Source organism: Pseudopipra pipra, chromosome 27, assembly GCF_036250125.1.
Source record: "Pseudopipra pipra isolate bDixPip1 chromosome 27, bDixPip1.hap1, whole genome shotgun sequence".
Classification (NCBI taxonomy): Eukaryota; Metazoa; Chordata; class Aves; order Passeriformes; family Pipridae; genus Pseudopipra; species Pseudopipra pipra.
Window position 1 is genome coordinate 1,087,297 of NC_087575.1, and position 24,591 is coordinate 1,111,887.

The 24,591-nt window shown below is 49.1% G+C and overlaps 1 protein-coding gene across 6 annotated transcripts in view; it reads right to left on the minus strand.

The window, feature by feature from the left end:
- DOT1L (DOT1 like histone lysine methyltransferase) overlaps nucleotides 1–24,591 on the minus strand; it is a 78,530-nt gene that overhangs the window by 13,572 nt on the left and 40,367 nt on the right. For 4 of the 6 annotated variants that reach the window (XM_064637521.1, XM_064637519.1, XM_064637524.1 and 1 more), the window contains exons 10-26: nucleotides 23,793–23,861; nucleotides 20,692–20,798; nucleotides 19,797–19,838; nucleotides 17,950–18,033; nucleotides 16,250–16,484; nucleotides 14,836–14,949; nucleotides 13,415–13,506; nucleotides 10,259–10,360; nucleotides 9,573–9,710; nucleotides 8,577–8,702; nucleotides 7,140–7,612; nucleotides 6,786–6,909; nucleotides 5,928–6,074; nucleotides 4,529–4,655; nucleotides 2,626–3,218; nucleotides 1,800–2,005; nucleotides 367–431 (exon numbers count right to left, since the gene is read on the minus strand). In XM_064637521.1, coding sequence (XP_064493591.1) covers nucleotides 367–431; nucleotides 1,800–2,005; nucleotides 2,626–3,218; nucleotides 4,529–4,655; nucleotides 5,928–6,074; nucleotides 6,786–6,909; nucleotides 7,140–7,612; nucleotides 8,577–8,702; nucleotides 9,573–9,710; nucleotides 10,259–10,360; nucleotides 13,415–13,506; nucleotides 14,836–14,949; nucleotides 16,250–16,484; nucleotides 17,950–18,033; nucleotides 19,797–19,838; nucleotides 20,692–20,798; nucleotides 23,793–23,861 — 2,844 coding nt within the window. The remainder of the gene's footprint in view (nucleotides 1–366; nucleotides 432–1,799; nucleotides 2,006–2,625; nucleotides 3,219–4,528; nucleotides 4,656–5,927; nucleotides 6,075–6,785; nucleotides 6,910–7,139; nucleotides 7,613–8,576; nucleotides 8,703–9,572; nucleotides 9,711–10,258; nucleotides 10,361–13,414; nucleotides 13,507–14,835; nucleotides 14,950–16,249; nucleotides 16,485–17,949; nucleotides 18,034–19,796; nucleotides 19,839–20,691; nucleotides 20,799–23,792; nucleotides 23,862–24,591) is intronic. The other 2 variants (XM_064637520.1, XM_064637522.1) reach the window with 2 other exon arrangements.

Genomic DNA, 24,591 nt, shown 5'->3' on the forward strand with positions numbered 1-24,591 from the left:
ATTTTATAAGTCTGATCCAAAGGCAGAAATATTTGTGAAGTCAGCTAAGAGCTCTCAACCTTTCCTTTAAAGCTCTGACAAAGTCTGAGAATGCTGATCTACTTCTCCCTCAGTCTTTGTCCTACAGACCCCTCCCCGAACCCTGAATCACTGAAAACAGTGGTCAGATCTTTGGAGACCTGCAACTACAAAAAGAAGTGACCCAAAATCTGTAATTATTGGCTACCTGTCTCAATTATAATTAAGAACTTCAGTCTGCCCAGCAGCAAAGAGAAACCTGCTGCTGCCTGGCAGCTTCAGCCAGGGCCAGACACCCACCCCCCAGTCCCACCATCCCCACAAACCAGTAACATTCCCTACACGTACCATTTTCAACAGTCTTCTGGGGAGATTTGCTTTCCAATGATATTGTTGCAATTTTCCTCTCAATTCTAGTGGGAAAATAAAAAGGTTGAAGCACTTATTGCAAACCTTCTGTTGCACATTTACCCTCCCAGTCTGCCTTCCTCATCATCACATCTTAGCAGATGACCAGAGTATACAAACCAGCTCAGACAGCTGTGTGTTATTAAAGGAGCTTAAAAGCATTCAAAAAACCCACAACAAACTTGAGGTAAAAGCTATGACAGAACTATTGCTCTTTGCCAAGATTAGGGCACATTCAGGGGACTTTATTGCTGCATTTCTTTCAGAATAAGAAGTAGAACCCCATTTCTGGAGTGGTTATTTTTCATAGAACCATAAGATGGTTTGGGATGGGAGGGACCTTAAAGCCCATCCAGTTCCACCCCCTGCCATGGGCAGGGACACCTTCCACTAGCCCAGGTGGCTCCCAAGCCCCGTCCAACCTGGCCTTGGACACTTCCAGGGATCCAGGGGCAGCCACAGCTGCTCTGGGCAACCTGTGCCAGGGCCTCCCCACCCTCACAGCCAACAATTCCTTCCCAGTATCCCACCTAACCCTGCCCTCTGGCAATTTAAACCCAATTTTCCAGCACTTTAAACAAGAAAAAACTTGTACCCCCCCGGCAGGCAAAGGGGGTCAAGTAATTGATTTTCAGAGCAACACATCAATAGTTTGGGGCAGGAAATGAAGAATTTTGAACAAAGATTCAACGTGAGAGTAAGTGGGAAACAGATCCTTAGAGATCACACACAGCCTCAGTGCTCCTCCCAGGCAACCCAGGAAATAAATCACAGAACCATAAAATATTCAGAGCTGGAAGGGACCCACAGGGATCATCCAGTCCAACCCCTGGCCCTGCACAGACACCCCAACAATCCCACCCTGTCCCTCAGAGCGTTGTCCAAACCCTCCTGGAGCTCTGGCAGCCTTGGGGCCGTGCCCACTGCCCTGGGGAGCCTGGGCAGTGCCCCAGCACCCTGTGGGGGAAGAACCTTTCCCTGAGATCCATCCCAACCCCCCTGGCACAGCTCCAGCCCTTCCCTGGGTCCTGTCCCTGGTCCCAGAGCAGAGCTCAGTCCCTGCCCCTCCACCTCCCCTTGGGAGGAGCTGCAGCCCCCGAGGAGTCTCCCCTCAGTCTCCTCTCTTTCCCCAAATCATTTCCACACCAGTTGTGCCAGAGGCCAGCCCCTGCCAGCCTTGCAAACACTGCAGCAGCAGGTTCCCACAGTCAAGCTCTGCTGCCTAAATACCTTCCCTGTTCCATGTAAGAGGCTTGGGATAATGGACTGGGTCTCCAAGCCAGGAGAACAAAGAGGCTTAACACAGCCCTGCAGTTCAGAGCAGGGTTATCAGCTCAGAGAAATCTCCCCCTGAGCTGTGCCTGTGCATTCACCTGCTGCTATTGTGCTCATCCTCAGAGCCCTGCTCGTCATCCGATGTCAGGGGGGAGTAATGGACACCGTTGCTCTGAACGAGGGGCTTCTCCTTTTTCAGCACGGGGGGCTGGTCATTGTCCTGGTAAGGAACAGGAGAGTTCTTCAGGGAGTTTTCAGGAGAGGAAATGGCTGTTATTTCTAAGGGCTGGTTAATGTTATTGACCTGGGCAAGAAGGAAAGAAAGGAGTTACAGATGAGAGCATCCCTTTAGAAACAAGGCATCTTGTTAAGGGTATTAAAGGCAGGCTTAACTCGCTCTAGGACATGCAACAGCTGCTTCTTTAGCACTATATGCCCCCTCCTGCATTAGAACCTGGGGTGAAAGGTCAAATATAACTTGGAAAAATAGCTAATTCTCATTCTTTGATATTATGTTTCAAGGCAGAAATGAAGACATAGGATAATCGTTTTCCTTTCAAACTCCACTGCAGGATCACACGAGCACAGCTCTATAACTGGCTTCATTAGCAAGAATGCCATATGCTTCTGGCACTCTTAGGCTGTTTAGTCAATCTTAGCTTAAACTATTTTCAAAATATTGAATCTACAGCCTAAATATCAACGTCAGTGCAGAAACAAGCTCTTTGTCATGAGGGAAGAGATTATTTTTAATTCTTAATGCTCTGGCAGCACAGAACTCTTGCAAGATGTTCAAACTGTTCACCGAGTTTGCAGCAATTCCCGAAGAGTCTTCACACCAATTCCAGCTCCAGCCGGGGAGAGAACAGCTGGAGCTCATCCCTAACTCCAAGAGGGAATCAGGGATAATGGCAGAGCTCTTACCATGGAGTTGATGTTGAGGGGTGACCCCGACGGCTGCGTAAAGAGCCCAGACACAGCAGGGAGGGGTTTGCGCTTCGGGGAGACCCCGGAGCTCCCGCTGAGATTCCCAGATCTCTTCCTCCGGCCCCGCTTCTTCCCGTCCTGGGTGTGGGCTTGGCCGAGCTCCAGCCGAGCGCCCGCGGGCACAGGGCTGTGCTTGCTGGGAGGGGATTGTTTTACATGTCCTGTATTAGGAGAGATTGTAAAGATGATTCTTCTCTTGGCCTCGGTCTCAGGATCTGCATCAGACTGAAGGTCCCCCTTTGTTCCTTCGGCAAAGATCTTCTGAGCATCTGCAAACTGCAAAACCCCTCCCAGGCTCTGGGCACCCAGCCTGGGGCTCGCCGAGTGCTGCTGGGCAGGGGAGCTCTGCCCAGAGTTCCTCGGCTGCATCATTAGCAAAGGATGTTGTGGGGTGGAACTCCGAGACCCTACAGAGTTAAACAGACTCCCAGAGTCGTCCAGAGCTGCCTGATCAACACTATGGTTAAGATGGGCTGGGCTGTTTGTAAGATTTCCATTGACTGCCACGGAGCCAGAAGAGTAAGAAAAACCTGTTGAAAGGGAAAGTATAGATCATTGCTGGGGCTGAGCCAGAGGTCACCGTGCTGCGGGGCTGGGAGGCATTCCAGACTCCAGCCAGGGCCATGGATACACGGGAACACCCGGCTGCTGCTCCACAGGGCACTGACAGCGTGGCTCGGGGGGCTCAGCTGCCACTTTGGGGTCAGGGACTTGCACTACCCTCCTGCAAAATTCGTGTGTTATGTGGAGGTCTCCTATGCTCTCCCCAGTTTTAAATGGAATTCAAATGTAAGTTTTGCTTGGATTGTTACACTTCCTGAAATCAGGGCTCCTCTGCTCTCAGCTCCTTCCTTTCATCAAGCACAGAGATGGCCAGGCTCAGTCCTCTCCTGCCCCACAGCAGAAGGACTCTGTCATGCACACAGCCCACCTCCTCACAGTTCAGCAACTCAGGAGGTGACAGGGATCTTCAGAGACTGAACGGGAGGGAGCTTGGAAAGGGAATTCAGGATTTGTCAGGGGGTACCATAAATGGATTTAGTGCTCAAACAAGGCCTGGGCTCTCCAAATTAAAAGGGGTGGATGAGAACACAGTAACGGTTTACAACAAGGGGGTTTTAAATATTTCATTGGTTTTACAGAAAAGTGCAGCCAAACCCTTTTGCAAAACAGATGCTAAAACAACCCAAGCCCCTGGGGATGGTGGACACTGAGACAAAACCTCTCTCTAGTGAGGGAGCAGCTGTAGAATCACTTCTGGACCCTAGAACCTACTTTTCCTGGCCAATCCCATTCCCTGAGTAGCTAAAGGCCACAAATTCCACAGATGAGTGAGTTCAGAGGCAATGTCTGCACCCAAAGGCATCCCTGTCCTCTCCCATTTGACCTTTTCCTCCCCGGGTACTTGTGCCTTTACAACTGTTCATGAGGCATCTCTTTAACCTTCACCAAGAAATTCATTTTGATATTACAATTCCCCCATCACCCTGTAAAATCAAACTTTAGAGCCAGCCCACCAGCTCCTGGCACAGCTGGGCAATACCCTGCAGGTTTGGGAAGGTGGGAGGCTCTTGATCCACACGGAGTTTACAGAAGCAATTATTTATTTATGCTCAGCCAAAGGCACCTCAACCCAACCCTTGATCCCAGATGCACCCAAGCTGGGGGCACCTCCTGCCTCAGAGCATCACCCAGGCTGTGGGGCTGGAGTGTTGGGTCCAGAACACACATTCACCCAGCACTGCCTGAAGGACCTGACAAGAAGCGCTGGGAAAACTCAGCTGGGAGCATTTGGGAGCTGTTCCCACACGAGAGCACCTGTGCACAGGGGAGGTGTTACCTGAGGTAGCCAAAGCCAGAGGCTTGTTTCCAGCAGCATTGCTTATGCCATTATGAGAACTAGCACCAATCTGCTTTTCAAGTGTTGCTGAGTCTCTGCTCTGATGAACTGGGCTAGGTGTGCTTCTCTGGGGAGAGAAACAGGCATTTCAGTACAGCAAACAGCAAAAATCCACAGTTTAAACCAAACTCACATGCACTGGTTCTACCTCGGGAAGTGGCTCTGCTTCCTAAATGTCCCAGATTTCGGTTGTTTTGAGGAAAACGTGGATCAGAATGTTTTGGGACAGAAATATTGTGATTAATTCCACTGCAGCAGTGGCCAGCACACAGCAGACCCCGTGCAGAGAGGGAAGGCAGGCTCAGCATCCCAGAATATTTAAGGACCATCAGAGCAGGAATGCCTCACCCCACTGCTTCACAGGCAGCAGGGAAGAACCTAAAGGTTGTATCCTGTCCCCACTCCTGGCCACACAAAGTTCCCCCAAACAACCCCAAACTGAACATGAGGTGCTTCAGGCCACGTTCTCTGGGACACTCCCCGAGGGGGTTTTCCTAAAGCAGGGAAAACCCCTGTGAAATGGCAGCCTGAGCCAACAATGTGTTGGAGGGATTGGTGCCATCCAGGGCTGATGTTCTCTCTCCCTGAGGACACACAGGTTCTGCTCAGAGCTGGGCAGTGGTTCTGCTAAAACCAGGAGTCTTCAGCTGGAAAAATGTAATGGATTCAACACTGTGAACCAAGCCCAGCTTTCCCACTCTGGGATTGTAAGACAGGCATCTAGGGATGGACTCTGAACTCACAGTTCTCAGTGAGAGCAGCAAACACTTCCCAGTTCTCTACTGCAACACTTGGGGGAGAAACTGGACTATTTTAAATTCCTCTTCCACTGAGAGAGGCACGGACTTGTCACAGGTCAAACAGAGATGGCCCCAAAAGTTCTCTGCTGCAGAGCAGGTACTCACACACCAGGTCTCATAGCCCCAAGGTGCTGTTCAAGCCCATCCTCCACACGTGTGCTGAGAACAAACAGCTCTGGGGTGATTGAGGCAGAACCATTCCCCTCCCAGGCTCCTGCACGGAGGAGGGGCTGAGAACAAACTGCCACGTGCAACTCTCTGCTTCCACTGCCACTCTCAGGCTTTTCCACCCAGCCAGACACTCAAGTCCAGGATGCCCTGAGGCATGTCCTTCCCTGTCCTCCCTGGCTGAAATCCCCCCAGCCCCAGAGACCCAGGAAAGGGAAAACTTCCAGAAGCTCCGAGCAGCCCCACAGCCCCAGCCCAGAGGGTCACACAGCCAGGAGGAGCCCAGTGAAGGTTCCTGGGGCTCAGCACCCCCATTCCTGCCCACTGGGGTTTTGGTTAGGGATGGAAAGTGTTGACAATCCCTTACTCACCACCTTCTCAACACGGCTAGGTAGGACTACGCTGGCCAGAGGGATACTAACAGGGAGTTTATTGGGCTGCACTGTGCTCAGAGGAATACTGATAGGGAGGCTGGTGATAGTTTCTCCATTACTCACAGAGGTTCTCTCTCTCAAAACCTGTAAATCAAAAAGAAAAAGCCAAGTTCCTTCACGTGTTCTTGCTGAAAAGGTTTTTTAAGCTAATGATAATCTGTTCCTGTCTTTGTGTCATTCCCCCTCCTTTTGGAAACAATCACACACTGACTGCACAGCACAGGCAGGGCAGGGATGGAAGAGCACCAGGCTCCTGGGAAAGCAACATCCCACAGCACAGAAACCTGGGAATTACAGCCACTGCTGGCCCCAAGCCTCAGGAAAAGGATGCCTCAGGTGCTCATTTCCCTGTGGTTTGGTTAGAGCTCTGTGAAAAGATGACAGAATTCATACCCTGAGCCCTCTGGAGTGGCCATGGCAATTCCATGGTAACCAACCTGCTCCTGGAGGCACCTGTTGCTCTGAGATGAGCCCCAGTATGATCCAGGGCTGGCCCAATTGCAGGGACCATTCCTTTGTTACTTTTTATGACTAAGACAGACACTACTTTCCAAATTCAAGCAGACACTGCCAGGTCAAAAAAGACCCCCTGCTTTCCCGGTGCAGGTCACATGCAAACCAGTACTTCAGAGGAAGCACATCTTCCTCTTCCCCTAACCAACTCCAGTTTATTAATATTTTATTGTACCCCACCTGCTGTCTTTTGTGCCATTTCCATGCCAAGCTGGCCCCATTCCTGCATTCCCTAGTCCTGCCAAGCCTCCCTTTGTTCTCCCGGGGGAGCACATCCCTCACCTTCTCTCCTGCACTGGGTAAGGCCACTGGGGAAGAGGGCCGAGTTTCCTGAGGACTCAGCTTTATGCCATTTGCAATTCCAGGGCTTGGGTATGTAAGGCCATTCTCTTTGACATGCTCAGCTCTGGAATGGAAACACACAATTATTAGGACACAAAAACTAATGACTTTTCCCTTGCAAGGAATTCCTGTGCCAAACTCAAAGCCCATCTTATTTACTCCAGAAGTTGACAGTTTTTGTTTTCTTGAAACAAAACTTTTTAAAATACAGAAACCTCCCCTTTGAAAAATATTTTTCCACAATCCAAATAAACACTGTTATTAAACCCCCTCCTTCCCCATCACCCCCCTCACCTCTGTATCTCACTGGCCGTCGCCTTCCCGTTGACTCCGTGGTCTTGGTTCAAGTGTCTCCTTAGTGCTATTTTAGCTGGGGAAAACCTGGTGTAGTCAGGGAGGGCCAGGCTGGTCACCTTGTCTGCCTTCTGCCTGCCGTGGCTGGGGGTGCAGGGCACGATGTCGTGCTCCAGGTGGCAGGGGGGGTACTGGGGGGTGTTCTGCTTGGACGAGGCGCGGCCCAGGTGCTGCAGCTCGTAGGGGGTGGCGTGGCCGTTCATGGACAGCTCGGGGCTCATCCCGTTCACCTGGGGCAGGGGGAACTTGGAGCACTCCAGCTCCAGCTGGAACCTGCCGTGCTCGGCCTCGGGCTCCCGGCCCAGGGGGCCTTTGCTGTGCAGCTGGGCCAGGGGCTCCTCCGCCGGCGTGTACGACTTGAGCTGCAGCAGCTCCTGCTGCCGCTGGCTCTTCTCCAGCTCCACGATGCTGATCTGGACACGGAGAGGAGAGCAGTGATCAAAGACCACTCCTAACAATTCCATCACATGTTCTATCACACATCTAACATTCTATCACAGCTTTGCCTCCACGTGCTTCTCAGGAAAAGTGTCCCCGTTTCTGGCAACGAGGCAGGACAAGGGACCCAAAATCTGAGACGTTCATTTCAACTTTAGACCAAAAGGCCCAGGTGAGGGGAATGGCTCAGAGGCTCTGGGAAAGAACTTTCCAGACCTTAAAACCAAACATAAAACATCTCCAACTTACATATAGAGAATATGTACTCTTATATAGACAGAAACTCAGTATTGCCAGTCATTGAAGGGAACAGTCACCCCATGCAAAGGCATCCAGCAAAAGGCTGGAATAACTCTAGAGCCAATTGCACTGGAAAGAAAAGCTCTTCACAAAAAGGAGTTTAATTTCTTGTCACTATGGTGTCATTCTGTGGGAACTGGTTCCCACTCCATCCCTGGAAGTGTCCAAGGCCAGGTTGGAGCAACCTGGGATAGTGGAAGGTGTCCCTGCCCATGGCAGGAGATGGAACTGGATGGGTTTTGAGTTCCCTTCCAACCCAACCATTCTGGGATTCTGTTATTCCTAAACTGAGACATCAAACCACACATTCAGCCAACCAGGACCTTTCTTTCTATCAAGTCATGTTTTTTAATTATATGTAATTGTAAACCACGATTCCTTCTTCCACAGCATTACCCAGGAATCAGGACATAGCATCTACTTCCTTTAAAAGGAAGTATTTACTAAAATACTCTAACAGAAAGATTAATCTCTGGAACAATAAAAAAAAAGAAGAGGAAAAAAAAGAAAGGGAAAAAAGGGGGAAAAAAGTAGTCCCTGGTTTCTCCTTTACCATCACCTTTAGTGTAACACCCCTAACTGCCCATTGCCCAAGAGCTGCCCCCAGTTGGTGACTAGACTTTGTTTCTTTCTCTCTACCTGCAGCTCCAAACAGTGCTTTTGCTTCTCAGAAATCTGGTTCTTCAACGCCTGCTTCTCCTTCAGCAAATTCTCCAGGGACAACGTTGACCAGTCCAGCTTCAGCTCCTCACACCGAGCCTTCAGCTGCAGAGACAGGGCACAAACACATCAAACAACACCTTTCCCCTCTTCCCACCACCCCAGACACAGCTGACAGCCATGGACCTTGCAGTGGATGTGCAAGAAGCTTCTTGGCCTGTTGAAAAACCCTCCCACCTCGGTCCTGTGTCCCCCCAGGGGGTGGCAGAAGGTAGTTTGGGTCTTATCAAAAATAGTGTTGCCACCCACCCTCACTGTGTCCACACCCAGATTTTCCTTCTTCTACTTTCGGGGGGGCCCAGCCTGGAGCAAAGGAGGCTCAGGGGGGACCTTCTGGCTCTGCAACCCCCTGACAGGAGGGGGGAGTTGGGGGGGGGGGGGTCGGGCTCTGCTGCCAGGGAACAAGGGACAGGAGGAGAGGGCACAGATCCAAGTTGTACCACGGAAGGTTTAGGTTGGATATCAGGGAAAATTTATTCACCAAAAAGGTTGTTAAGCACTGGCACAGGCTGTCCAGGGCAGTGGTGGAGTCACCATCCCTGGGAGTGTTCAGACAACGTGTGGATGTGGCACTTGGAGAGGTGCTGAAGGTTGGATTTGATGATCTTAAAGGTCTTTTCCAACTTTAATGATTCCATGATTCTATAACAGTGTGAGTTATAGAACTAACCCCAAGAGTGTTGGCCAAAGGAAGCCCTGTACAAACCCCAGTGACACCCAGAGCTGCTCAGGGACACAGCTGGGCCAAAGCCAACTGTCACCTCAGCATGTGCTCAGAGACAAAGAAAAGTCACCCGAAAAAGGTCCCCCTGAATTCTTCCATACCAGAGGGTGGGTGGTTGTTCAGCCCCAGCCCACACCCTGTCCTGCACAAAGAGCAGCATCCCCCGTGCTCAGCCCAGGGGCTGTACCCACCAGCTGCAAGCTCTGGTTCCTGAGTTCACTGTTGTCCTTCTCCAGCTGCTTGGTCTGTTCTTTCAGCTGCTGGTTGTGAGCAGAGATTTCCTTCTGAGCCTGGATCAGGTCGTTGTATGTCAGAGCTTTCACTCCCAACTATGAGATGAGGAGTGAGAAGGATCAGTCAGTAATTCCAGACAACTGTCACATTCCAAAGGGGCACTGGGGAGATCTGGAGAGCTTGGGCAGCCCACAGGAACATTCTCCAAGGCACTTTGTCACTGCTCAGGGACAACAAGGAAGGACAGAAGTACCTTGGAGCTGCTCTTCCAACTATTCGACTTTAAAATAGGCATTTAGGGTCTTGCAGCCAAAACAATGCTATTTTTGTGGAAAGCCCCCACATTTTCCTCTGAGCTTGCATTGGCAACACAGAGTTTGTTGGAGCAGCAGGGGATGAATCCTGCACTGAACATCACATGTCTGTGGCATGTCCCCCTTCCCTGGGACACAGAGTGACCCACAACAATCCCAACAACGAGGACAGAACACAGCCAGAGTGTGACACAAATCCCACACTGCTGAGCCTGATCTGCAGCAAAACAGAGGCTGAAGGCCTCAGACTGCCCTGGTCTTGTTCAGCTTTGCCACAAATGTTTGCACACAGCTGACTCAGAGCACCAGTTCCACCCCCCCAGGGTCACCTCATCGAGCTTCTGCTGGAAGAGCCTTTTGATTTCCTCTTTCTGGGCCTGGCAGTGGGTGAACAACTGCTGTGCTGTGCCCAGGAGCTGGGCATTCTTCTCCTGCAGGAGGGAACAGTGAGAAAGCACACACTGAGCACCAGCTGCAGCACGGTCCATCTCAGGAAGATGTTCACACCTGGTTTGTGTAGCAGACTGGGAGTGAACTTGAGCTCTGAGGAGATTCCTGAGCTCCCCCAGCTCAGCCTCCTGTGACCCTCTGTTTGTTATTGTGGGATACCTGGGCAAGTTAAGACAGCTGAAAAGAGCTTTTAAGGAGGTTTTTTTCCTGCTCTCTGGTAAAATACAATCAAGAAATTCCTAAAAACTCATTTTTATCCTCCCAGTGCACTGTAAAGCAGCAGCAATAATCACATCAGCCAGGGTAGAAATAGCACTGGGAAAGATTATCTGTATAAAATCTGTTACCTAACTGGGAACTGGATCTAAATCCCCAGAGTCCCAATTCCTTTTCCCTGTACAACATTCATGGAAGAGATGCAGTAAATGAAAATACACTGAGGGGGAGGGAGGAAGAAAGTCATAAATAAGCCAAACCAGTTGTACTACTTGTGCCACAATAACTTCAGGGGGTCACCCGACCCACTCCCAGCACATTCCCTGCCCAGAACATTCCTGCTCACTCACTCCATGGCCACACACTGGGTGAGCAGCAAAAGGCAGGACAGGACTGGCTGAAGAGCCTCATTTATCCAAGGGTGGATAAAGGATGAGGCAGCAAGGAAAGAGAGCTCTGGAGATCCCCCTGTTCTCCAGCTTCTGCTGCTGAGGCCAAGCAGGAATTGTGCAGACACTGAGGCACTGATCCCAAAAAATGAAGAACAAGGGCAAAAAGCACCTTGATCTTTTCCAGCCTCAGTGGTTCCATGACTCTGTGATCCCAAGCAGGGAAGGAGCAGTGCTGGCAAGTTCCACACGTGCAAGAAACCCCAGCTCTGGCACTGAGCTCCCACCGGCTCGGGAAAGAGCTGAGTCCCTGCAGAGCTGATGCTGAAAAACCATCTCTGTTTTCAACATCAGACACCTCATTGAGCCCTTCCAGGCCATGCAGGGACTGACAGCTCCATCTAAGGGCAGGCTGGGAACCAGCAGCTTCTTTTAAGATTATTACAGAAATATTTTTCTTGTACTTCAAACCCTTATAGTAAGAGAGAGTTATGGAATAAACCCCACACAGCCCCTTACCCAGCCAAGTTCTGCCTCTGTGAGGTTTAACTTGCCATGCAACACCCCATTAAAAACATTTTCATAGTGAATTCTTCATTTTAATGTTTAAAAGTCTGGAACAGCTGTTGGGCACACACACCAAGGGATGACTTTTCTCAGTGTAGGGCACAAGAATTGCACCCCATCCTTCCCTTTGTGCAAGGCAAGTTCCCTTCGTGCTGACTTTCCTGACAAGTGCAGATCAAGCAAAAAATCTGCTGTTGAAGGAGAAAGAGGAAAATTCAAAGTGCTGATGGACTGTGAAACCAAATGGAAACAAGCACAGGAGAAAGGTCTGCAGGAACACCACCCCAGATGAATCAGCTCGCAGCGAGGAACAGGGTGGCACAACCCTCTCAACTGGAAAGAGTTCCCAGCATGGAAAACCCCAGGAACCAACCCCATGGCTTTATGCTGGCACTTCACAGAGGCCACAGAGCAAAGCAAAGCTTCCACAGGGACCACCAACAGCTGGAATGGGACAAAATCCCAGACTAGTTTGGGTTGGGAGGGACCTTAAAGCTCATCCCATCCCACCCCCTGCCATGGGCAGGGACACCTCCCACTAGCCCAGGTTGCTCCTTTGATCCAACCCGGCCTTGGACACTTCCAGGGATCCAGGGGCAGCCACAGCTGCTCTGGGAAACCTGTGCCAGGGCCTCCCCACCCTCACAGCCAACAATTCCTTCCCAATATCCCATCTCACCCTGCCCTCTGGCACTGGGAAACCATTCCCCTTGTCCTGTCCCTCCATCCCTTGTCCAAAGTCCCTCTCCAGCTCTCCTGGAGCCCCTTTAGGCCCTGGAAGGCTTTAACTGTATGTTAAAGTTTATTGTTGAGCATCACTGGGAAAGGTTCCTCCACAGCACCAGGCACAGTCTCTCTCATCAGAGCTGACTGATATAGCAAATAAATTCAGAACTGAGATAAAGCAATACAAGAAGAGGTTTAGGCAGGAAATTTCCTCCCTCTGCTGGTGGTTCCACAGCAGAGAAACATCTTCCTGCCAGCTCCAGGTTTTCCTTGCCTTTCCATGAATTCCAGCCCATGACCTGGTAAATTTAAATGAACGAAGGGCCACAGAGATGCTCCAAGGGTTTAAAGAAGGGTTTGATGTGTGGAGAGTTTTTGGGGTGGATTCTCCTTGTGGGAAAGGAGATTATTCCAGTCTGAGCCCCTCCTGCTTCCATGGTGGAACATCCCTGGAATGGGGGGCTGGAGCCCCCCTGCTCTGGAGCCAGGAGAGCTGGGGTGCTCACTTGGAGGAGAGAAGGCTCCAGGGAGACCTGAGAGCCCCTTCCAGGGCCAAAAGGTTTATAAAAAGGAGGGAAAGGGGCTTTTTATATGGGCAGACACTGACAGGACAAGGGGAATGGCTTCCCACTGCCAGAGGGCAGGGTTAGGTGGGATATTGGGAAGGAATTGTTGGCTGTGAGGGTGGGGAGGCCCTGGCACAGGTTGCCCAGAGCAGTTGTGGCTGCCCCAGCCCTGGAAGTGTCCAAGGCCAGGTTGGATCAAAGGAGCAACCTGGGCTAGTGGGAGGTGTCCCTGCCCAGGGCAGGGGGTGGGACTGGATGGGCTTTAAGTTCCCTTCCAACCTAAACCATTCCATGATTCCGAGTCAGCCTTATCAGGGGGGAGGCACAGAGGACAGAGGAGATGGGTTTCTCTCCCAGGTTGCAGATTTAAGCACACAAAGAGTGACTGAGTTTGCAATAAGATGCCCAAACAGTCATTCAGCCTAAGCAGGACTCTGGCAGAGCCTTTATCCCTGGCCTGGTGCAGCTCTGCTCCAAGTGCCCACAGTTCCCATGCCCAGCATTCTTCCCCACACTGAAGGTACTTCACAGTCTGGTAATTTTGTTTAGAAATGCTCAAAATGAGACCTACCTTTTCCTGCTCCAGTAACTGTTGCAGACTTGCTTTGTACTGAGGGGTTTTCATGTAAGCCATGAACTGCATGTACTGGATCTTAAAAGAGTCTGCAAAAGAAACCAGGAAATGATGAATTCCAACAGAGAATAAGAGCAATAATCCTACTTACCCCTATTTGCTCCCCTGTCACCTCTCCCCACTTTGCTTTCTTTTGATTTGGACTGTAAGTCAGGCCAAGCCATTAAAGCTGGATTTAGAACATGCTGGAAATCCATCTCCTGGTGCCAGGGGAGCTCTTGGATCCATCAGCTCCTCAGAACAGGAACCAGTGGAAGCCATGACAACACACTCCAGCAGGCAGAGAAGGTGCTGGGTGTCAGTGGTGTGTCTGCATGAGGAGAGAGGAGCTGAGGGATTTGAGGTCTTTGTAAGTAGAAATAATAAAAGAGATGAGCTGCAGGAGCCCAAACCAGCCCTGAGCTCAGACTCTCACCCTCCCAGCACCACACACAGGGCCTGTTCTCCTCCTGTTCCTCCCTCCACACAGACACATGAGCTCTACACCCAAGTTACCCTCCCCTTCTCATTATCCTTGATCTCCAGCAATGACCCACCTTCTCCCCAGCCCTTCCAGCATTAAAGGCCAATGACAGGACAAAGCCCAGTCTGCTGCACAAACATGGTCTACAGACTTCTGCAATAAAGCCTCATCCAGACAAGTGTCATTCTCCCCCACCCAGCCACAAAATGTCCCTCTCAATCACTATTTTCCTCTCTCTTTCTACAGAAAGAAATCAGCCTAAACTAAGACACCACAGCAAGAGAACAGAAGTTAAGGACATCACAGATGCCCTTGGTCTCTACACAGACAGGACCATTACATCAGATTCCCAGAGGATCCTAAACTGGCTCCTGCCCAACACCAAAGCATAAATAGCTGGGAGGGGACGGACACCAGAAGACCCAAAAAAACACCCTGCAAGTTTTTCCTTCCAACCACACCTTTGTGGCCTCAAAATCTCAGACAGCATCTCATTTATTGGCTCTGAGTTTTGTGAGGAAATGGTGTTCCCTAAGATCCTACCATTTCATTACAAGAGAGTCCTTTCATTTCAAATAACGTGATTTCTGACCGGCCATTTCCATTTACAGTTAGTTTGGATTCCTACTGAACCCAAGTTTATTGCCTTTGGGACCAAATGAGAGCTGAAACAATGCCAAAGAACCAATGCAAAGCAAGACAGCAACTTGAGCAGCAGCAGAGGGGCCCTTGTGATGATGCTGAGGGATGTGGGGAAGGTGGGCAGCAGCTCATCCCTCTCCTGTTCCATGCACACCATTCCTCTGTGGATATTATCAGCCCTTCGATTCACTGCACGTTCAGGAACCTCAAAGGGGGGGTTCCCATGACAAACAAGGTGGTAAATCAGCCTTACCAAGCAGCTTCTGTAGTGCAGGCGGGGTGGGAGTCACCAGGAGCTGGTTGGACGAATGCCGCTGTACTTTAGGAGGTAGTTGGTAATATGGGCTGTGAGGTGACTTGTAGGCATCTGGGGAGACACAGAGCCAGGTCCTAAAGTCAGTGTTTGGGGCAAGGACAACAGCTTCACCATGGCACTGTGGGATCCAGCACTGAGCTCGAGCAGGTGCCCACAGACAGATCCCACCCCACCACCCCATCCCAAGGGCAGCTTTGCTCTGGGCTGTGTGGATTTGTGTGCCCAGGGTTTGGTGGCAGGGGGGTTACAGGGGTGGCTCCTGTCAGCAGCTGCCAGAAGCTCCCCCCATGTCCAGAAGAGCCAATTCCAGCTGCTCCAGGATGGACTTGCTGCTGGCCAAGGTTGAGCCCAGCAGAGATGGTGGGAACACCTCTGGGATAATGTATTTCAGATGGGAAAAATGTTATTGAGCAGATGGAATTGGGTGCAGAGAGCAGAGTGAGAACATGGGAGAGGAACAGCCCTGCAGGGCCCCAGGGCAGGGCAGGAGGAGGGGCAGGAGGAGCTCCAGGCACTGGAGCTGAGGTTCCCCTGGGGCAGCCCATGGGGAGGGAGCTGTGCCCCTGCAGCCATGGGGGTGCAGAGACCCCCCTGCAGCACATGGGGGGCCATGGGGGTGCAGAGACCCCCCTGAGGCACATGGAGGAGCCCATTCCAGAGCAGGGGATGCCCAAAGGAGGAGGTGACCCCCTGGGAAGCCCCTGCTGGAGCAGAGTCCTGGCACGGAGCTGCAGCCCCACGGAGAGAGGAGCCCAGGCTGGAGCAGCCTGTTCCTGAAGGACTGAGCCCATGGAAAGGGCCCCATGTTTGAGCAGTTCATGGGAAACTGTTGCCCATGGGATGGACTCATGTTGGAGAAGTTCATGGGGAACTGTCTCCCATGGGAGGGACTCCAGGCTGGAGCAGGGGAAGGACTCCAACTCCTCTCCCTGAGCAGCAGCAGAAACAACCTGTGATAAACTGACCCTGACCCTCATTCCCATCTCCTCGTGCTGCTGGGGAGGAGGAGGGAGAGCCCAGGGGTGGAGAAGATGTTTTTAAGATTTATTATACTTCTCATTATCTTGCTGTGATGTTGTTAGTAATAAATTCAATTTATATCCCCAAGTTGATGGTGATCAGTGGGGGATCTCTCCTTGTGCTTATCTCAACTCAGGAACCTTTGATATATTTTCTCTCTCCTGTCCACTTGAGGAGGGCAGTGATGGAGGAGCTTTGGGGAGTCAAACAAGGCCAACCTCTTACAGGTGGACACAGGGCATTTATGACACCAAACCAAACTGCACCTGGCAATAAAGGACCTCCAAGCACAGCCAGAGCTCAGACACTTCTGCAGGCCCCCTGAACTCACCCTGAGGAGAGGATGAAGATGTCTGGGAGACAGTCTGGGCGTGCAGAAGTTCTAGTGCAGTTTGGTTCTTCTTGGTCTTGCGCTCGGTGCTCGCCGGGTTCATCTTCTTGGGGCGGCCCCGTTTCCTCCCAGCCATTTTCCTGCCTTTCTTGCTCAGCTTCTTCTTCCTTGCCTTGGAGGGAGATGGCTTTTTGACAGAGTTTGCTGCAGCTTTTTCTTCCTCAGCACCAGAATCCTGAGAGGTTTGGAAAAGCCAAAAACTCTTTAAGTCATTTCTACCCCCATATGTAAAGTTCCTTTTAAGCAAACATTAATGACTGTATTCAATAACTTTAAACTTAATACCTTAGAATATATATAATACCTTAATGCCTGTACACTTAATGACTTTATGAAAGCAAACTGATGCACTGTAGTTTAATAGCTTGCCAGTGAAGTGGACTTGCTTGGGGTAAGAGTTGTTTCCAAGGAGTTGTGATCATTCTCTTCTGGATTTGTTCATTACAGGAAAGAAAATGCTGAGGGAGGGGAACCTTGGGTGGGATACTGGGAAGGGATTGTTCCCTGTGAGGGTGGGGAGGCCCTGGCACAGGTTGCCCAGAGCAGCTGTGGCTGCCCCATCCCTGGAAGTGTCCAAGGCCAGGTTGGACAGGGCTTGGAGCCACCTGGGCTCGTGGGAGGTGTCCCTGCCCATGGCAGGGGTGGGATGAGATGGGCTTTGAAGTCTCTTCCAATCCAAACCATTCTGTGATGCCACTAAATCTGAACCTGTTGTCTAAGAAAAGCTGATTATCAATCCTTTACTGACTAAATTCTTCAACTGAACCTCATTTAAAAGTCAAAGCACCCTCAGTACTTTGTATTTCTGGGCAGGAACAGTCACTTGTCTCTCAGGATCCCACGAGGGAGCGAGAAGGGAACGGGGTGTTTGCAGAAGGGACTCTCTGAGCTGCTCTGCTGGGCTGGGACTGGGGACAGCTCTGGGAGCTCCTGCTGAGGGGACACCCCCAGTCATCCCCCAACACCTCTGTGCCACAGCCACTGCTGCACTTCCCAGGGCAGCTTCAGCAACTCCCTCCACGGTATTCTGGGCCCAGCTGGGGTGTCCAGGGCAGAGCCCACTCTGCAGAGCCCACCCTGCCGTGCCCACCCTGCTGTGCCCACCCTGCAGAGCCCACCCTGCTGTGTCCAGCCTGCAGAGCCCACCCTGCAGAGCCCACCCTGCAGAACCCACCCTGCTGTGCCCACCCTGCAGAACACACCCTGCTGTACCCACCCTGCTGTCCCACCCTGCAGAGCCCACCCTGCTGTCCCACCCTGCAGAGCCCACCCTGCAGAGCCCACCCTGCTGTGCCCACCCTGCTGTCCCACCCTGCTGTCCCACCCTGCAGAGCCCACCCTGCAGAGCCCACCCTGCTGTGCCCACCCTGCAGAGCCCACCCTGCAGAGCCCACCCTGCAGAGCCCACCCTGCTGTCCCACCCTGCAGAGCCCACCCTGCTGTACCCACCCTGCTGTGCCCACCCTGCAGAGCCCACCCTGCAGAGCCCACCCTGCAGAGCCCACCCTGCAGAGCCCACCCTGCAGAGCCCACCCTGCTGTCCCACCCTGCAGAGCCCACCCTGCTGTCCCACCCTGTGCCCCCCGAGCTGGGGCAGGCCCAGCACACAGGTGCCCTGCAGGGAGAGGCAGGAGGGTCACCTTGTTTTCTTGAACCTTGGTTGGAGTCGTTGTGTTGCTCTTGTTTTCTCTCTGTTGACGACGTCTAGCTGCCTCTTGTTCCTCCTGCACAAAGGTTTAGAGCAGGTCAGTTCAGAATTTGTCTTTGTCTCTCACATATATATATTTATTTGACATTATATCATGCATATTTATCACATTTTAATACAGATCACTGTGTTTCCCAGCTTAGTTTTCTACAAGAAAAGGAAAAAAACTTATTATTTATTACTAAATATTAAATTATTATATTATTTCAATTACCAGTTTAATATTTTAATTATAAATATTTTAGAATATAATGCATTTATATTATTTATATAATCACATTTATATTGATAATTCATATAAATTATATTTATTTATATATTTATAACTATGAATGTATTTATTATTATAAAGATAAGTTAAATATTAAATTATTATATTAATTCAATTGCCAAATTAATTTTTAATTATCTAAACATTATATATTTGTATATTTCTATTATAGTCATACTTATAACTTATATCAAAATTCTATTTAGCAATTTATATTTATTAATATATTTAATTTAAATATTCTATTGCTGCATTATTTTTATTTCTATTATGTTCATATTATATATTTTTTATTTTTACATATTTATAGCTATATTGTATTTGCATTTATAAATTATATTAACTATATTTATATTTTTCTATTTATAATTTTTGATATAATTTGAATATTACATTATTATATTACTTAAATGCCCAGCACTGGTTGGGAACAGGGAGGTGAATGCACTGCATTCCTTACCTCAAACCTCCAGCCAGGGATTAAATCCCAATCTCTTCCCATATTCTCCCTTCCCAACCCCACCCCTGTATCAGGTTTTGGAGTTTTTTGCTGTGGTTTATATTATTATTAAATATTTCAACAACTTTTCATGTTGTGATACATCACTTTAAAAACCTGACAAAGCCATTAATCACCACCCCATTCACCTTCAGCCAAACCTGTCAAGGACATCAATAAAAACAAAAGCAGCAACTCTTAAGGTTGATTTTCTCAGGAAATTTCTCAGGAAATTTCCTCCTTCAGAGAAAACCTCTCAGAAAAAAATAAAATCTCTTTTTCTCTCAGAGAAAAATAAAACCTCTTTCAAACAGGAAATTTCCAGGAGCTCAGTCAAAGCCTTTCCTGCACCTTCCAGGGGGGATTTAATCTGCAGAACTGTGGCCATTCCAACACCTCTGGGATTGAACTTCTCACCCAGAGCACCAAACAGGCAGGTTGGGGCCTCCCTGTTCTCAGCAGGGAAGGTCAGAATCTCATGGATATTGTCCTGTAATTTTTGGTTTTGACCCCAAGAAGTCTTTTTACTCTCAAATTTGAATTTAACAGCCTGAAATAACCCGATTCCAGAGCGACCAGGAGTCTGTTCTGAACAGGCCAGTCCGAAGATGAACACCCACCTCAAGTTTGAAATGAAGTGGCCTCACTTGGTTTTCTTCCTGGGAATTCCAGCCCCAGGTTACTTCAGATTAACACAGCCCTGCACATCCCAAATATCCTCTGGAATTTTAATTCCAGTCCTTTAATGAAGGAACAGCTCCTCAGAGACCTCCAGTGCAAGGTGAAAGCACCTGGAGGCTGCCCCACTAATCCTCCCTCAGGAATCCCCTGCACATAATTGAATTAGTGCTTGATGGCATCTGATGCTTCACTTCAATCAGCTCCTTGCCCTTTCCTAATCAAGAAAATCTGATTTCCTCTCACTTCTGTGCATCTGTGACCAAATCCTTCAGTGGCTGCTCCATTTCTTTTTTTTTTGAGTTTTCTACAGCAAATGATTGAAACTTACCCTGAGTTTTGGATTCTTGAGACTAGAAAAATAGTTTTCAAGCTGAAAATAGAAAGAGAGTTGTTTTCAGAGCCATGACAGCTGAGCACATCAGAATAAAATATCAGCTTAAAACAAACGCAGAAGTGCAGAATTCTGACTGGTTTGCTCCTGATAAGCTCCATTCCCATTCACTCTTTTCAGCCACACAGCCTGTTGTGTAACGGGACATAATCCAACCTCTGCAAGGGTTTATCATCCCCAGCCCTGGCTGGCCTTGTTTGAAGGCTTTGTGTCACATATCTCCCCTCAGCAGAGGGGAACTGGCAACCAGGTTATTTCCACTGCACCCTTGTACTCCACCATTTATCTCCACTCTGGCTTCTTCTTTAACAAAAGCACTGTTAGACTGTGAGGAAAACAGCCTCACAATCACACTGAAAAAAAATTACTGTGCAATAAAGGAATCCTCCACAAAAGGTTTCATTTTTACAGGAGTTTTTTTGTTTTCTTTAAGCAAAGGGAAAAAACCAGTGGATGCATCAGGGTTGTTGTGGAGCTTGGCTGGTCCTAAAACTGAGATTTCCTGGTTGAACAGGACCAAATGAAATGGTGTGTGCAGCACAGAGCACAGGGAGAACCAGAGACACAGAGTCTTCACTCAGTGAGGAACTCCAAGCACAAGACCAGGATTCTGAAGGAATTCTATCTGTGCCTCTGCATTCCCAGAGCACTGTCCACACCCACGGGGGGTGTGGAGCAGCCAAAGCCCTGCAGGGTGGTTTGCACACTCAAGAGAAGCACAACCACTCCTTGTAGGTGTGTTACAGGTCTGCAAATCCCCAAAGGAACAGGAAAACCATTCCCAAGCCCCAGGCAGTGGAGCTGGAATGCTGCCCAGGCTGGCCATACTCACTATGGTTCTGTCTATAGTATGCAGGTAGTAGGAGACTGGTTTCCCTGTCCAGGACACGGATCCTTTCAGTGGTGACAGCTCCACAACTCTCATTATAGTGCCAATATCTGTGGGAACAAAGGGAAAAGCTGCCTCAGTTCCGCTCAGCTGAACCCACCAGGTCACACCAAAGGGAAAGCTGGGGGTCATATCCTAAAGAAAAGCACTGCAGTGAGTTTAGAGGGAATTTCTTCTTCTCTTGCTGCATCACAACATAGAAAACAACCTTTTATCTCTGCAATTACAACCCAGTGCAAGCTTTTAGCAGACAGGACTGTGTGTCTCAGAGAACAGCCCAGGAGGACTGAATCAGACAGACCCAGCCCCAGAACATCCCCAGCCCCTGGAAACTGGGCCCTATATTTGGACTGGGCACAAACATGGTTTGTATTTGCTTTCTTGCCTCTATTTGTTTTGTTCTCCACAATTAATAGCAATGGGATGTGCCTCAAACATCCCCATAACCACTGAGCCAGTGGAGAAATTCTGGAATGCTTCTAATTAAAGAGAAATTACCCAGAAGAGGCCAAAAGCAAGGTTTGGGATTCAGCAACCTCAAGCCCTATTTTAACCACACTTTAATCCTTGTTTTTGTTTGAAGGCACAAACATTTTCTTTCCACATTTCCATTTCTTCTTCCAGATGGAAGGACTAAGGACAAAACTGGTATTGAGGGAAATGGTGTTTCTTAAAGCTTTTCTTTTCCTGTGTATTTTGTAAATTATTTAACCGTTCATCCTTCAGATCAAGACACCAGTGACATTCCCTCCTCTGCACGTGCAGGACACTGGCCATGGCTGATGACATTTCCCTGGAAGGGTCACCTGGGACAGGCCATTAACACTGCAAAGAGCCCCAGGCTCAGCACAGTTTCATTTGAAACTGGTATTTCCCAAACACAGAATGGGATTAGGATCTAAAATTTATTCCCACAATTTTCCCTGTTTGCAGCACACAAAGGTGATTTCTTTCAAAGTCCTTTTATCTGAGTGCTTGGAATTTTCCTGCTTATGGAAGTTGTTATCCATCCTTTTGCTGAGCCACCTCTATAATTACCTATTTCTATATAATTTTAACATCAGCATTCCCTTTAGGCATTAATATCTAAAACTTCAGTGTTCTAGAAAACATTCCCAGTGAATCCACAGAGGGGTGAAAGCTGGAATGGGATAAAGATCTGGCTCCACTGACAGTCACAAAGGGCTTTATGAGGTGAAAGGAGCAGCACGTGTTGGCCCCAGCCTCCCAAATGTAGCAGAGAGATAAGGAACTGGGCAGAAGCCAGGAAAGAAAAGGCTGGAGAGGCCAAAACCATGGATTTTTGTGGGCAGGTTTAACTGAAACCTCCCCAGGTGCCTTCCTGCATTTCCCCAAGCTCTGCTGGGCTGTGCAGGAGGGACTGAGCTTTGCTCGGGCTCTTTGTCTCACGGGCAAACTGACAGCAGGATTCCAGCTTTCCAGAGCTTTGAGCAGTGCCAGCAGGACCATTCCACCTTTTTTCCCTTTTATTTTCAAGTCCATGTACCAAAGGACTGGCAAAGCCAGGACCCAATGGTTAATAAGGTCCAAACCCAAGAGATGCCCCAGAGAAGAGTTTCCAAGGGTAGGTTTGGGTGTGTGATGAGTGGGACATCCACAACAATTCCAGCCTAGTAAAAATAACTCCCAAGGGCACAGTTTACTTCATGACAGTCCATAAATCCCTATTCTTGAAAAGCAGTTGGGGAGTGTCAGGCCAAAACCAAACACAGCTTGAGATCTGGAACTCAGTGAGTTCCTCACCACGTTTGCACAGAGAGGGGAGTTAGGGGGGTTTCAATTTAGGGGATGTTTTGCACTGGACACAGTAAATATGTGTAAAGCCCAGCTTGGATCCTTCTTTTCCTTGAGAAATTTCACAGAACATAGAATATGCTGAGCTGGAAGGGACCCACGAGGATCACTGAGTCCAACTCCTGGCCCTGCAAAGCACAACCCCAATTCCAACAATGGAAGTTTAAAACAGCTCAGAAGCAAAACCAGCAACAAGAGGCACTAACACCTCAAAAACTGCAGTTCATGCCCCTGCAAAGGACAACACTGGCAAATCTCAAGCCTGGGGTGTTCAGAGGAGAAGAAAAACACAAAACTTTGTTGGCAATAAAGAAGCCCCAGGGCCTGGGTGTGCAGGGAGAGGGTTGTGTGCTCAGTGTACAGCACACAGGGAGCTCAAAGGTGACCATTTGAGGGAATCCTGGGATGGTTTGGGTTGAGAGGACCTTAAAGATCATCCAGTGCCACCTCCTGCCATGGGCAGGGACACCTTCCAGTAGCCCAGGTTGCTCCAAGCCCCCTCCAACCTGGCCTTGGACACTCCCAGGGATCCAGAGACAGCCACAGCTGCTCTGGGAATTCCACCCCAGATCCTCCCCACTCTCACAGCCAACAATTCCTTCCCAATATCTCATCTCACCCTGCCCTCTGGCACTGGGAAGCCATTCCCCTTGTCCTGTCCCTCCATCCCTTGTCCCCAGTCCCTCTCCAGCTCTCCTGGAGCCCCTTTAGGCCCTGCAAGGGGCTCTCAGCTCTCCCTGGAGCCTTCTCCAGGTGAACCCCCCCAGCTCTCCCAGCCTGGCTCCTTAACTTCCAAGCCTTAGGAATCATGACTGGTGGGGTTCACCTGGCCAGATTCAATCAGCCACAGTGTAACCTGGGAGTCCCTGCAGCTCTTTGTGGCCAAAGAAATGAATCCACCCTTGAACACCTCGTTTCTCTTCACCTGTAAAGTTGCCCAGCCAGGGACACCTCGATGGTCCAGACACCAAAATCCAGGAGCACAAACCCCATAAAAAGTGTCTGTTCCAGTGCTGGGTGTGGTTTTTAGGTAGTCTGGGTTTAAATCCACGTCACTTTGGCACTTGTGCTCTAATAATCCAACAGCATTTTCTACTTATTTACACAACTCTTGAGAGCAACAAAACCCCAGATAATTCATGCAGATAATGAAACAAAATCCCACCCCAGACATGTTCACATAATGAATTACCCCCAACTGTAAGGAACAATAAAAAGGACAACCATACCACTCAAGTTTCGACTGTTAATTCTAAAATTTAGAGGTGCAAAAGGTTTTGAGGACACAATTCTCCCACCTGGAAAAAGAAAAGGGAAAAAAAGCAAAGCAAAGTCAGCTCCATGGTTTGTTCTAGAAATAACTACTTATTAAATATAACCTGGTACAGAGCCCTAAAGAGCAGCCCTATAAAACTATCACCTGTATATCATTAAAAAGAATAAATTAGCTAATTCTCATTCTGACAGTCTCCAAGAAAGTCAATCTTTGAGGTGACACCTCAAGGATCACTTTAAAATGACAGATTTAAAACACTTGGAAAAGAAAGAGTACATGGATTCTCAGTGGCAAACTAAAGAAATTTCAATTATCTCCTTCCAAGTTGGGATCTTTTATACACAAGCCCCCAAAGCCCTTTTATTTAAAGGCCATAATCTCCATTTCATGGGTATTTGGGGTCATTCAGCCCAAGGCAGAGCCTGAGCACGTTCTGGAAAGAAAAATAAGGTTTATTCATTATAAAAAGTGCTTGAACTGCCCCCAGTTTGCCACTGCTTTTAAGCCACCATTAAAGAGGTTTAAAAAATTAAAAACCAAACCAGTAAAATTAAAGAAAACAGCTTAATTTGGGGGGTTTTATGGTTTGCAACAGAGCCCAAAAGTCCCATTATTTATTTCAGCACAAAGCTGTGCCATGGGAAGCCACAGATTCTTTGTTCACACCACACATTTTTCTTTTCAGAAATAGTTATTTTTGGAATTTCTGCCACAGCCAAATAAAATTGTTACTTATCCCAGTGGTTAAGAGC